Genomic DNA, 12,618 nt, shown 5'->3' on the forward strand with positions numbered 1-12,618 from the left:
TGAAAAAAATTAAATTTTAATTCCATCTTTGCCTCATACAGCTTATAGTAAGTCAATAATTCTAGCATGAACTTAAAATTGACGTCATAACAGTATCAATGTGAGACCGCCCCAGCTTAGCTTGGGAAAATTATTGCTCGGTTGATGGCAGATGTATACCACTGTTCCCAACATTGTCATCATCTCTGGGATTTCACTGTCTCTGTTCTTTTCAACGAGATACCGTAAAAACCAAAACCCCTTACGAAGTTGCATAAGCCCAAGGCTTGTAACACGAAGTTTGCGGTATTTTCTTGGCTTCTCTATTTCCTTCCATTCGCAGCGGGTGAAGCTTCTGGAAGGCAAACTTGATGGACACCGAAGATCCTGAAAGACAAACGATATTATATATAAAAATTCAGAGTCCATTACCCAAGAGTAAGAATCTGGTATCAGAATTGTCCCCATCAGCAACGGGAAAGTGTCTATTTTTAAACCAGGTTTGCGGGAAAATAAACAATAGACCAAATCGGCGAACTCAATGTTGTATTTGCATTATAATGTAGCATTTACATTTAAAAGAAAGTAAAATACATGGAACAAAACGTTTTATTTACAAAGGGTTTGATTGGGTACAACATTGACGTTACGGTAGCAGATTTGGTCAATTGTTTACATTCCCGCAAAACTTGGTTTAAAAACAGACACTTTTCTGACACTGATGAGGACTAGGCCAATTTGGGTAAATCTTACTCTTGGCTAATGGACTCTTGTAAAAATCCAACAATGTGATACTAACTTGAAATTCGCACTTTACTCTCAGCTGGAAAAGACACAAATCAAATATATAAACTTAAGTTATTATGTCACAACTTTTTGTGTTGAGATCGTTTAAAAGTTAAATGCTGACCAATGTTGTTGTGTTCTTGGCGGTCACGTGAAACCTAGAATGTAATTGGTCAGTCACTGACTTTGTACATCAAGCAAAAAAATCTCATTTTTGTTTATTAGTCAATTATTCTTTCTCTTACCAACATTATTCAAAAGACCTACAAAAGCTGTGAGGGAGGCGCGGTGGCCTCGTGGTTAGTGCGCTCGATCCTAGATCGAGAGGTCCGGGTTCGGGTCCTGGCCGGGGTCATTGTGTTGTGTTCTTGGGCAAGACGCTTTACTCTCACGGTGCCTCTCTCCACCCAGGTGTATAAATGAGTACCGGCGAATTTGATGCTGGGGGGTAACCCTGCGATGGATTAGCATCCCATCCAGGGGGGAGTAACAATACTCCTAGTCGCTTCATGCTACAGAAACCGGAGATGAGCGCCGGCCTGATGGGCCTACTGGCTCGAAGAGCAGACTTTTACTAAAGTTGTGATCTTTAATTTTTTTTTGTTTTACATTACCCTTCTTACCCAACTTGCTTGCATGTCAATCCTTGCTTGCATGGGCCACAGGCTGGTTGCACAGTCCCACCAATGTAAAGGGTGCGGTACTGATTGTAAGGACCACATGTTTGATGTTCGTCTAAAGCAGGCTTGCATATTGAGATGGCCGGATTGATGGCGGCCTCGCGGACGCAACAGAGATCTGGATCTTTGCAATCATTTTGCCTGTCACAAAAGGCTCCTGCAGAGGAAAAGACAAAAAGAAGCCATTAATTGCATTTCCGTTGGCTATCATGTTTTTAATAGTAGGTTCTTAAAGGGAACCTCCATTCTTTTAACAAATGTCACCTAAAATGTTCCATTTGTACTTGTTAGAAGATCTGTTACAAAGAAAAAAAAATGCATTATACCTAGCGAAACAATTTTTTAACGTCTTCCAAAGATCGGCCTCTACGCTTTTGGGTGCCGCCATCTTGATTGTCGCGCAAATCAAGTTGGGTGCTGATCACGTTTTGTGGTTGCTTTGCTGAACGGTTTGCGGGAACTTTGAGTCAAAAACTGCTTCGTTGTGGAAAGCAAGCGAAAACCAGAAAAGATACTAGCACGAGTCTCCTTGTTTTTCCGAAAAGATAATAGACGTGTGTCGATTCAAGCTATGTGATGGACAATTCTTCCAAAAACCTCAGCCGGCATAACGAGCATCGATCACAAAGTCCAAAAGCGATCGTGAGTGCCTAAATTTGCAAGCAAATAATTGCTTTCTTCTGGTTCCAACTGATTCCTAAAGGAAGAATCTGTATCTTCCCCATTAAATTGAATCTCGTCACGAAAATATACAAACTGTAAACAAGGCAAGGAGACTTGAACTGAAGCAACCACGAAACGTCATCAGTACCCAACTTGCATTGCGCGACATTCAAGATGGGGGCACCGGGAAGCGTTGAGACCGATTTTTGGAAGACGATAAAAAAATTATTTCACTAGGTAATGCAATTTTTTTGTTACAGATTTTCCAATAAGTACACGTGCAACATTTTGTTCAAACAGTGGAGGTTCCCTTTAAAGTTACTCTTAACACAGACACATAAAGAAGAAAAAAGACACATAAAAATGTCATTTAACTGATTCCAGCAAACTTTATTTGCGTCCTCGCCAACACTTTAGCCAACAAGTACAGTCCATAGTTGAAGAGAAAAAAAAGGTTTCATCTTTATGATACCTAATGGCAAACTGAACCAGGGAGAAACAAAATGAAGTTATAGATATTAAATTCTCAACCTCGCATAATGCACTTCGCTTCCTCTGATTGGTTCACTCAATCTCGGTTATCAGCTCATATACCTTAGTTTGACCTTATATGGTAAACGATTGCGCTGAGCGTTGCTAAGCTAATTTTTTTTTCCCCTGGAAAGCGAAATTTCTCTCTGAATAAAGCCAAAAAAGAGAAAAAAACTTTGTTTTTTGGAAAGTTTGGATCAATTCCGACTTTTAGAAGTATGCGAAAAGGTGAGAAATGTTTTTGTGATGAGCCTACGCATGTCTGACCTCAAGGAGGTCCTTGATCGGATCTTCATCAAGTTTTTTCGATTTCGGTCGGATTTTTACGCTTTTTTCGCTCGTATTCCGTACTTCCAAATTTTTGGAGTTTGAGGAATTTAATAAAACAACTATTCCATTCGCGCTTGTTGGATATAAGACTAGTTATAGCCAACTCGGCGCTACGCGCCTCGTTGGCTATTTACCATCTCATATCCAACGCGCGCTCATGGAATGATTGTTAATTATTAATTAAAGGATATCTAGGAACTAAATAAACAAATGTTTTCTTCTTAGCTTCCAGTTCCGATCCGCTTGAGGTCACTGGAATCCCTGTTACTGTTATTTCGGATTACCTAATCAACACTTCCCAATACAACGCCTACCCGGATAGTTAAATAAATGCGATTCATCTATGCAATGAAGGCTTCCTCTGATCATCTGGACCATACAGTAACGATTTCACTCCACCCATTGAGAAGGGTCTCACCTCTCATCTGCCCTAGCTCCCTAGTCATTACCACAGCAGTCCGTTATGTCGCTCATACTAAATGCCTACTATGCTAGGTAAGTAAATCAGGTTTTGTTGTCAAATTTCTTCGAGCCACTTATAAATGAATGTCGTTTCTTTTAATACTGTTACCTGATCACCATCAGACTAGAAGAAATCATGTCAACACGAGTCCTTTACCTGCCTGACCAGCGGAAGCCCCAGACTTACAGCGGCCATAGATGCACTCTGATCCTGGACAACACTGACCGTTCTGCGTGCAGGCGACATTTTCTTTCAAACAGTCCACACACAAAAACATGTGACAGTACTTTGTGATGTCTTTGCAACGCTTGTGAGCATTGCACTCTTGGGAGTAATAACCAGGTGATATCATCTGTGAAAAATAAAAAGCCACACTTTTGCTGTCATCACGCCACAACCAATGACTAAAGTTTGAAGACATTCAAAATAAACTTTAGCCTTCCTTTACTTAACTGCAAAACCAACATTTGATTTGAGTCAATTTGTTGATTTCAGTTTGCATTGTCCCCAATTAGTGCTCCAGCGCGACTAGACACTTAAATAAGGTTCCTTCCTTCCTTAAAATCGACCACTAAAGTTTTTAGCCATTTCTCGCCATTTTAGAGAAAGTTTAAACATCCCATTCTCATTCTCAGCTTGTGGTGAAGAAACGCAGGCTTTCATAGCCATCAGTCAGCCTTATCGATACCATTTATAATGAACAGCTACTTTAGGCGTTCGACCCTTCCTTGCATAGTTGGTGCGATGCATTTCATATTCTCATTAAAAACAAATCAAGGGTCACTTGAAGATTGCCGACCAGACTGGTAGACATCATTTTCATTCTACCCATTTATAAAAGCAATGAAGTCTGCGATGTCTCTAAAAGAAACACAATGTAAATTAGAATGACTAAAATATTTTCAACGCACCTTTTTCACGATAATATTGTTGTCATCATCTGTTGGCGTCCGTCTGTGAAGTTTACTAGCCGTTGAACAAGCATAACAATAACAAAATACCCATACAAGTAGGAACAATCTTGAAAACCTAAAAATTTCAGTCATTCTTAATTTGATTCAAATTGTCATGTCCAACCGAGGGGGCTCTCTCTTCTGGTTAGTCCTTATTTTTTCGCTGTGCGAATCGAAGAAATCCGTTTCTTGTTTCCCTGGCGCAAAAAAAAGTAGATGCATGAATTATCGATGAGTCCCGATGATTAGCTAATGATAGAAAGGGCGCTTGGCGACGACCTCACAAATTCAACGCCTCTGAACACGAAAAGAAACACCAGAAAACACCAGTTCGCCTTCCTTGCGAAGTGCGAAGACTACGCTTGATAGACAAAAACGGACAAAAAAAGGAACGCAGTTTCAACAACGTTGGCAAAGAAACACTGGGCTTTTATTCTGTGCCAAGACGAGACCATAGGCGGAACGGATGGAAGGCATCGAAACCGTTCACCCTTCTCCGGTTCTGCTACATTTTTGCTTGAGCCTCAGTGTTAAGGTGCCTTCAGAGTACATTTTTGGACGAGACGATTTGAAAGATCCTTGATATATGGCCAAAGGCTGGGAGCGAGACCACGAGCTGTTTTTGGTGTTTATCTTCATCCCAAACAGCCTACACAGGCATAAATCTTCAAAGTGGACAGGGCTAACTGCTTGATGAATTCAGTACTATACAGTAAAAAAACAATGCTTATGCAAAATTTGGGAGGGTGGGGGGGGGGGGGGGAGGGGGACAAAGAGTACCATGGTATTTTCCGAAGTGGCCTATTGACCGAGCGTGTTCCTTCCATTTGTCTGGGCAGTTCTTGTGTCTTTCAAATAATAAGCATCGAGCGAAAATGATAGCTTTTCTGGACCGTTATTACAAGCTGTAATGAAATAGCGCTCAGACCACCGAGCTACGCAACTCGGTAGATTTAATCTGTGGCGCAATCTCCGAGCTATATAAGTCGGTACGTTCATTTTTGTGACCACAAGCTTTATTCATTAGGTTCGATGTAACGTCAGTAAATTGACTGCTGAGTTCGTGTTTCCTTTGATTTAAGCCAACGGCTTGACAATGATAAACACTCGAGTACAAAACCCCTACATGGGCCTTATTCGCGCGGCGGCCATATTGGCCATAGACAATAGATCTCGTATCCCGAGCAGCCTCGAGTTGAAATGCTTGGGAACGAGTTTCGTTGGAGCAAAATAAAAGTTTTCAATCCCGCGGGTCTCAACATGGCCGTCGGTAATTAAGGCCCATTGCTGTTTAAAATATTCCGACCAGGATTCGCATACACTTCCCTAAGTCTCTGACGAAGTCTACGAAAAAAAAAATGACAGCTCAGCTCGAGAGCAGAATAAAGGCGAATTTACTTACCAGGAAAGGCTTTCAAAATCTAAACTAAAATTACCGATAACTTGAGGTGGCTTACTATAGTTTTCCGAAGAAAAAGATCAAGGTGCTGGAATCTGTGAAATTAAAGCAACAGGAAGTCTCTTCTGAAGTGTTAGTCACTGCAATTGACGTAAAATGTAATTTTACCGAACAAATAAATGCAAATCAGGGGAAAGTGCTAAACATAGTGACCGAGCTCCTGGAGGGGGGACTGGAAACTAGACACTTCAAAGGCTTTTTTCTCGAAAACCAGCCGTACAACCCCACCTCAAAATTTCAGGATTTCCGAAAGCGAGAAAAATAATTATGTAGAGAAATAAATAGTTAAATCTGCCAAACAGGTTTTTGACAAATGAAAAAAAGGCGATTTTCGTCTATTTTATTAATAACTGAAAAACTGTCTGATAGAACTTTTTGAAAACATGTTGACTGTTTTGTCTACATGTTGTCTACTAATTCGCAAAATTTTAACCCTGGTTGTACGGCTAGGTTTTGAGAAAAAGGCCTTTGAAATGTTTAGTTTCTAGTCCCCCTCCAGGAAGTCCGTCACTATATTAAGCGTTTTCCCCTGATTTGTATTTATTTGTTAGGTAAAATTACATTTTACATCAATTGCAGTGACCAACACTTCAGAAGAGACATCATTTTGCTTTAATTTCACTGATTTCAAAATTTTCATATTTTTTTCTTCGGATAATTGTAGTAAGTCGAACGTGTATCGAACTTTGTAGCCTGGCTGGTGTCGATCCCATCTGAAGAGAAGCTAGGATTAAAGCTAGGCAAATGTAAGCACAGAACACCCTATAAACCACCCACAAATTTAGGTTTGTGTTCTCTTCTGTCGCTTGTCGGACGGAACAACTCGTTCGATTTCACCGACATTCTCCAAATTAATCATTTTGACCTTGGCAAAATGGACAAACTTCGATGCTTCCAAGGTCTTCGAAAGGATAGCTCATATTTACGTTTTCGCGTGTTTTTGCTTGTAAACAAATAATTGGGAGCCTCTTAAAAATGATTGCCCCCAACAATTTTTTTTTTAATTGACCGGCACCTGAACTAGTAATTCGAATTGAATTTCGAGTTGGATTTTCGAGTTAGGATTTTTTGGCGGGGTTTCCAATAAATTGTCAGTGGCTTTACACAATGTACTTTGTCAGCGGTGTTAGTCATCGTCTTGAGGTCTTTTCAAGATGGAGGAGAACGAGGATGGCAGATCGGTTAACGGCAATCTTGTTTAATCTATCCTAGCATTGCATTCCTAACTCTGTATTTTTGTCTGGAAACAATAGCTGACACTTAATTTTGGAACGTAAGCAGGAGCGGTTGGGCAGGCCTTGAGTCTCCATGGCGAGGAGGTTTGTAAATACCTTATTTACTTGAATGACCCATATAAGCGTGCAATAATCGATAGCCAGGGACAAGAAGAAAGTTAGTGGGATGTGGAAACTTATTTGAATGCATTGCTGTGGAACGGACGTGGTTTGAACATGTGCTTTCGGTGGGCAGTATGATATCCAACCGCTAAAATGCAGAAAACAGAACAGCCATGGGGGGAACATTGGTCCCATTTGTTGGTATTCAAAATATGGGGAATTATAGGATTAATATATTTGTCTTTTGTTGTCTAATTCTTAACGCAGATTTCTAAATTTATGTCACTAGAATAGACATGACAAGAAATATCATATTTTCGATCTTACCTTCGACTTCCCAATCTTGCCATTTTTGAAAGGAGGAGCATGTAATGACTTCATGTAAGACTTAATGTCTTATGTCTTTCCTCTTACTTCATGTATGCTTTACATAGTGATGTCGCAGAATAAGAAAGAAAAACACTAACCTCACAGGAATTCTTTGTAATCTTTTGTTGACTGCATCGCACTGGAAATCTACGAGAGGGTTTACGGACAAACTAGCCGATTCGTTGCAGCTGGATTACTAGTAACCATCTCGAAAAAACCAACTGTACATCATTACTCGAAAATCCAACTCGAAAATCCTACTCGAAATCCTGACTCGGTAAATAGGCAACCTCGATTATGTTAAGTGCCAGAGTAATAATTACTCCTCAGAGAAAAACAACGACATGTCCACTTAAAAGTGATTTTCAAGTATTACCCGTTAGTGTATTAGTACTCCATAGTGACTTGGGAAAAGTCGGTAAAATCCGAGTACTCTGACAAAAAAAGCGTGACCTTCAGATTTCCATTTTGATTTTCCACCAATGGGCTTAATGAAACTGCAGCATGCATGACATTTAAGATTGACTGCTGGCTGCTCGCTACCCTACGAGCAGAGTCTTTTTCGATCTTCCTAGACTTATCTAGGAAGATCGAAAGACTCTGCTCGCAGGGTAGCTGCTGGCGAAACATAAGATGAGAGACTTCAAGAAAATTATTACCTCGTTGCCTATTTTTTTTTTTTACCAAGTATGTATTTTCTGGTCACCAGTTTTTAATGTGGACTTGAGGAGTAGGGTAAGATGTTCATTTGTCAGTGCAACTAGTACTATAACTCGCTGTTACGCTGATAATTTGGTGGGGTGTCAAAAATTAGTACCATAGGCATTTTTGTAATCAAAGACTCGGAGCCAATATTGGCGACTAAGTGTCCTTTCAGACATTGGCCACTCAAGATACCCACAGGCAAGCGACAAGGGAAAAAAAGACTTTTAAAAGATGGCAAATAAAACTACACAAAAGTGAGGCTTGAACCAAACAGACATTCCACTTCGGTCTTTATTTCTTTTTCGTTTTGTTCCTATAGATTCATTCGGTCTTTTCACAAATGCAGACCATATTGTCTTGTATTTGCTAAATAAGACCATATTTCCGGTGTCTGGTTCTGGTGTAACGGTCATGCACAAAGAAACACATCAGACAATAATGACCGCAACCAGATGACCTAAATCAATCAAAGAAAGAATACTTGTTTGCGATGATTACAAATGAGCTAATGGATCGTAAAATTACCTCCAATATTATCACACCACCGTGAGTTGAATTTGCGTGAGGCTTTTTTGCGAAAAGCGTTATCAACATAACAAAGCAAATGACAGTCCAATAATTTATTTTTCACTTTACAAAACGTAAAACCAGCCAAACATGAAACCCAAGAATTCTGCGCCGATAAAATCACGCCATTAAAGTAAATGATTTCACAGACATTCTGACTCCTCTCCCAAAGCTATGCTTGCTAAGTACTCATACCTTCGCTCCATTTTCTTTAAGTATTTGTCCTTCTGTTTGAAATTGTTCTCATATAACACCGCCTTCGACAACATTGAGTCCAACATTTTTGTCATTTCATCCAAAACATTTTCTCTTCCGTGCTTTGATAGGGTTTCAGCGACGTTTTCCGCTTCTGCTGAAGTGGCTGATAACAAATATGCATTTCGTAGACTACTTTTGAATTCCCTTGCTTCACCGCCAAATTTCGTTTCATTTTCTGAAGAAATGTCGGCTTGAATATCATCTTCAATCTTTGACCTTGTCGAAAAGTTGCCATTTCGTCGACTTTGTCCCCTTGTATTGATTCTGTCTGCATCTTCACTAGTTGATGTATATTCGAGAGCATTGTGGTTGTAGGTATTCCCCACCAGTGAAGACGATTGAAAAGTCGCCCCTTTGCCAACTTTTTCCTTCGAGCCCTCGTTGCTCATTTCCTGAACGACTTTCTTGACGAAAACGTCCTCCGTATTAGCCTTGATAGGAGTCAAATGTCTCGGGTTTATCAAAAGACTATTTCTGGATCTCTTCAGTGAATGAGGTATCTTAGTATGACGTGTGGGGTCAGGCTTTTTCAGAAGCTGTTGGTAATTCTTTATCACTCCATGCAAGTACTTCACCATTTCCTTCTCTTCGCTGAGATTCGATTCCAATTCACTGCGCGCGCCACGCAGCTTTTTGTTTTCCATTCTGAGATACTCCAGATCGTCATTCATGAGTGGTTTAATGATCAAACGAGTAAAGCGGATCACGAGTAAACGGTTTAATATAAACACGATATGGCTTTGCTTAAAAATATTTGTGTTTGGTGAACTTCCGAGTTATTCATTAAATAAAAATATGTTCTCATTGGCCAACACATGTGTAATGTGACCATCATATATTTCATACCAACAGATTTCCTGTGCATTTGGTTCGCATGGAGTGGCGATAAATGAGATATCTCTATGTCAACTTTTTATTTCTTAGCCTGCAAAGCAGGCGTATTTTTGTTTTGGTAAGAACTATTGGCCGACATCTTGGATAGCAAGACTAACAGAGGCCTGAGGCCAATCAAAAAATTTGCTCTCAGTGAGAGGAGGACAGGATATAATGAATATTTTTGGTATATTTAATTCATTTCCTGGTGAATGATCTCTTTACAATTGTCCATACGAATTAGCACTTCACTCAACGGTTTCAGGCCTTAAGCACGGTTGAAATCTAAAACTCAATACTCAACTTGATCCTCGAAGCGATCCGACGATCGATCAAAAAACTCAGCCTAAGTCCTTCTTTACACGTGACTTTCTTCCCACCACACGTAATGTATGCTTATTTATGTCAAATCTATTTTTAACACCGTATGAATCAATCCTCTACCGGCTGTGTGCTTTCAAAATGGCGGCCCATTGCGAGCTTTAGACCTTGAACAAGCGCCTTTACACCAAGTGGGACTCTTTTACTCCGCGTAAATACAAAATAAACCTACAGTAGTTCGCACTTTGGCTTATCGCTGCATTAGAATTTGTTCGTCATCCCGATTGTTACAGTCTGCCTTAGATGTTAAGAGGATTTTGTTACTTAATGACTACCCTATGGGAACTGTTAAATATCACATGAATGATGTCATTGAGAAACATCAAAATAAGCCAAAAGATCCTGTACAAACAGTTAAGAAAAAAGAAGTTCTTTTCATTCTACCTTTCTTAGGTCATCACAGCAAACACCTCACAAAACAGCTGAGGTCAGTGTATAAACAAATTCTGTGGTATTTTCAACGTCACAATAGTTTTTCAGAATACCCGAAGAATCAAGTCTTTTTTCCCTTACAAAGATAAACTATCTCCTTCCTTCAGGTCAAAAGTAGTGTACAGAGCAAACTGATTGCAATGATTTCTACATAGGGAAAACGAAACGCCGATTACGTGACAGAAAAACAGAACATTTTAAAGCTCTAACTACAAATTGTCACGAATCTGCAAGTGATCATGTTTTTTTAACCAACCATAGAATTAAGTGAGATCATTTTGAAATATTAGCAACTGGTCGATCAGACATGCATTGCAAAATTAAAGAGTCTGTTGATCCGTGATCTTAAGCCAGCCTTAAATGAAAACGTTGGCAGTGAGAAACGTTATCTCTATTATTAGGATATTCTTGTCGTTTTATGTCAATCAATTTCGTTAGTTCCCAGTCCGTACAGTTGTATTTTTGAATTTAAATTTATCTGTAACTGAATAATAATCACTTCTGATGATGTATGGTAACACACGAAACGTTAAGTCTATAAAAGTTATGCATTTCAAGCAAATGTTTGTAACTGCTATTTGCGTCTTATTCCTATTGAAACTAAAATGGCCCGAGTTAAAAAACTTTTATCGAGAAATTTGTTTAAAAACACGAAATAGAGAAAAAATTAGCTTAAATATTATTTTTATATTTGGCGCCCCATAGGTTTGGGTCTCCGAGAATGGGTGAAGGATGTTTTACGACAACGATCTCGAGATTGACCAGAAACAAATAGCCAGTTCCAAGTCACTTTAAGTTTAGGGCATGTTTAAATGGGGGGAGGTGAGGGTGCCCCGGCTAACCGAGTTACCTTGCTAACCGAGCTACCTTGGGAGAGCCAACTTTCATACATTTCTTAAAAAACGCATTGAAGCATTGAATAAGGTAAAACGCTGATTAAGGAAGGCAGTGCCTTTAGAAATATTGGCTTTTGTCAATATATTCATTCACCGTTAATATCATTCTCCTTTTAGCGTTAGACAAGGTAACCAGCCTCACCTGGGCACCCAGTCTACTTGCCCGAGGCACCCTTCAAGGCGGTACGTGCCAGGTACGTTACCCTGGCTAACCGAGGTGAAAAGACCGCGAAAGCATTACTATCCTGGGGAAATATTTGGTCGTTATCACCTACCAGTGACATCTACTGAACGAAATGAGCGGAACAGCTCAAGTGATAAAACTTCCCGCTACGTTTGACTCATCGTTAGTGCTACGGCTGTGTTTCGTAGGGGCAAATAATGACCACACTCTTTCAGCGATTTACAAGGACTGACCAATAAATTTAAAATGCTGGCGGTTTTATACAAATGTACGGTTGCTATGGTGTTTATTATTGCGTTAGATTATCTAAAGTCTCTGAGCAATTATCAATTCCCATTTTTGTGGGGGCATGAACTCGCTAATTCGTTGCGTTTTTTGAGGCTACAAAGATGCTTATTGTTAATAATTAATTAATTTCTCATAAAGGCATAAATAACATTTCTTGCTAATGTCATTATACGGTTCGCATTTCTTGAGTACATTCTCTTGTTGGCGTGACGGAAATATGTTCTATGATTTCTATATCGTTCTTTGAAGTTTGTCGCAAGTCCTACATGTGATTCTGCTGTTGATTCGGATGTCACAGTTGCTTGGTAGACGACCTTTGTTTGCAAGCATTTTCCTTCAAGGGGACATTCACTCTTCCTTCTGCAGTTGCATTCTTTCTCAGGTGGTTGTGTTGACGTTGGGGTGGTTTTGGAGAGCAGTGCCTTGTTGTGTGATGCGATGATAGATTTCATGTTGGGCATGCAAGAATAACGAGGCCCCCAGA

The 12,618-nt window shown here is 39.8% G+C and overlaps 3 protein-coding genes across 3 annotated transcripts in view; 1 reads left to right on the forward strand and 2 right to left on the reverse strand.

Moving 5' to 3' along the window:
* Positions 1-7,540, reverse strand: LOC138008043 (dickkopf-related protein 2-like). Its single transcript, XM_068855221.1, has 5 exons — positions 7,509-7,540; positions 4,344-4,582; positions 3,589-3,784; positions 1,389-1,602; positions 1-366 (listed from the first exon to the last, which is right to left on the reverse strand). The coding sequence occupies exons 2-5, from the start codon at positions 4,476-4,478 to the stop codon at positions 303-305; spliced, it is 609 nt and encodes a 202-aa protein (XP_068711322.1). The 5' UTR covers positions 4,479-4,582; positions 7,509-7,540; the 3' UTR covers positions 1-302.
* The window catches only part of LOC138008834 (gamma-aminobutyric acid receptor subunit beta-like), a 27,814-nt gene continuing 22,092 nt past the window's right edge, over positions 6,897-12,618 (forward strand). Inside the window, exon 1 of the mRNA XM_068856124.1 lies at positions 6,897-7,163. The gene's annotated coding sequence lies outside the window, so the exon portion shown is untranslated. The remainder of the gene's footprint in view (positions 7,164-12,618) is intronic.
* Positions 8,861-9,820, reverse strand: LOC138006117 (uncharacterized). Its single transcript, XM_068852281.1, has one exon. The coding sequence runs from the start codon at positions 9,749-9,751 to the stop codon at positions 8,966-8,968; it is 786 nt and encodes a 261-aa protein (XP_068708382.1). The 5' UTR covers positions 9,752-9,820; the 3' UTR covers positions 8,861-8,965.

Source organism: Montipora foliosa, chromosome 6, assembly GCF_036669935.1.
Source record: "Montipora foliosa isolate CH-2021 chromosome 6, ASM3666993v2, whole genome shotgun sequence".
In the NCBI taxonomy this organism is placed as follows: domain Eukaryota; kingdom Metazoa; phylum Cnidaria; class Anthozoa; order Scleractinia; family Acroporidae; genus Montipora; species Montipora foliosa.

Excerpts from the sequence above, each read along its gene's own strand:
- LOC138008043 (XM_068855221.1), bottom strand. The coding sequence starts at position 4,478 with ATGACTGAAATTTTTAGGTTTTCAAGATTGTTCCTACTTGTATGGGTA. Across the intron at positions 1,603-3,588 it reads GGCTTCCGCTGGTCAGGCAG|GAGCCTTTTGTGACAGGCAA; the intron begins GTAAAGGACTCG and ends TTTCCTCTGCAG. Across the intron at positions 367-1,388 it reads TTGACATGCAAGCAAGTTGG|GATCTTCGGTGTCCATCAAG; the intron begins GTAAGAAGGGTA and ends TTTGTCTTTCAG.
- LOC138006117 (XM_068852281.1), bottom strand. The coding sequence starts at position 9,751 with ATGAATGACGATCTGGAGTATCTCAGAATGGAAAACAAAAAGCTGCGT.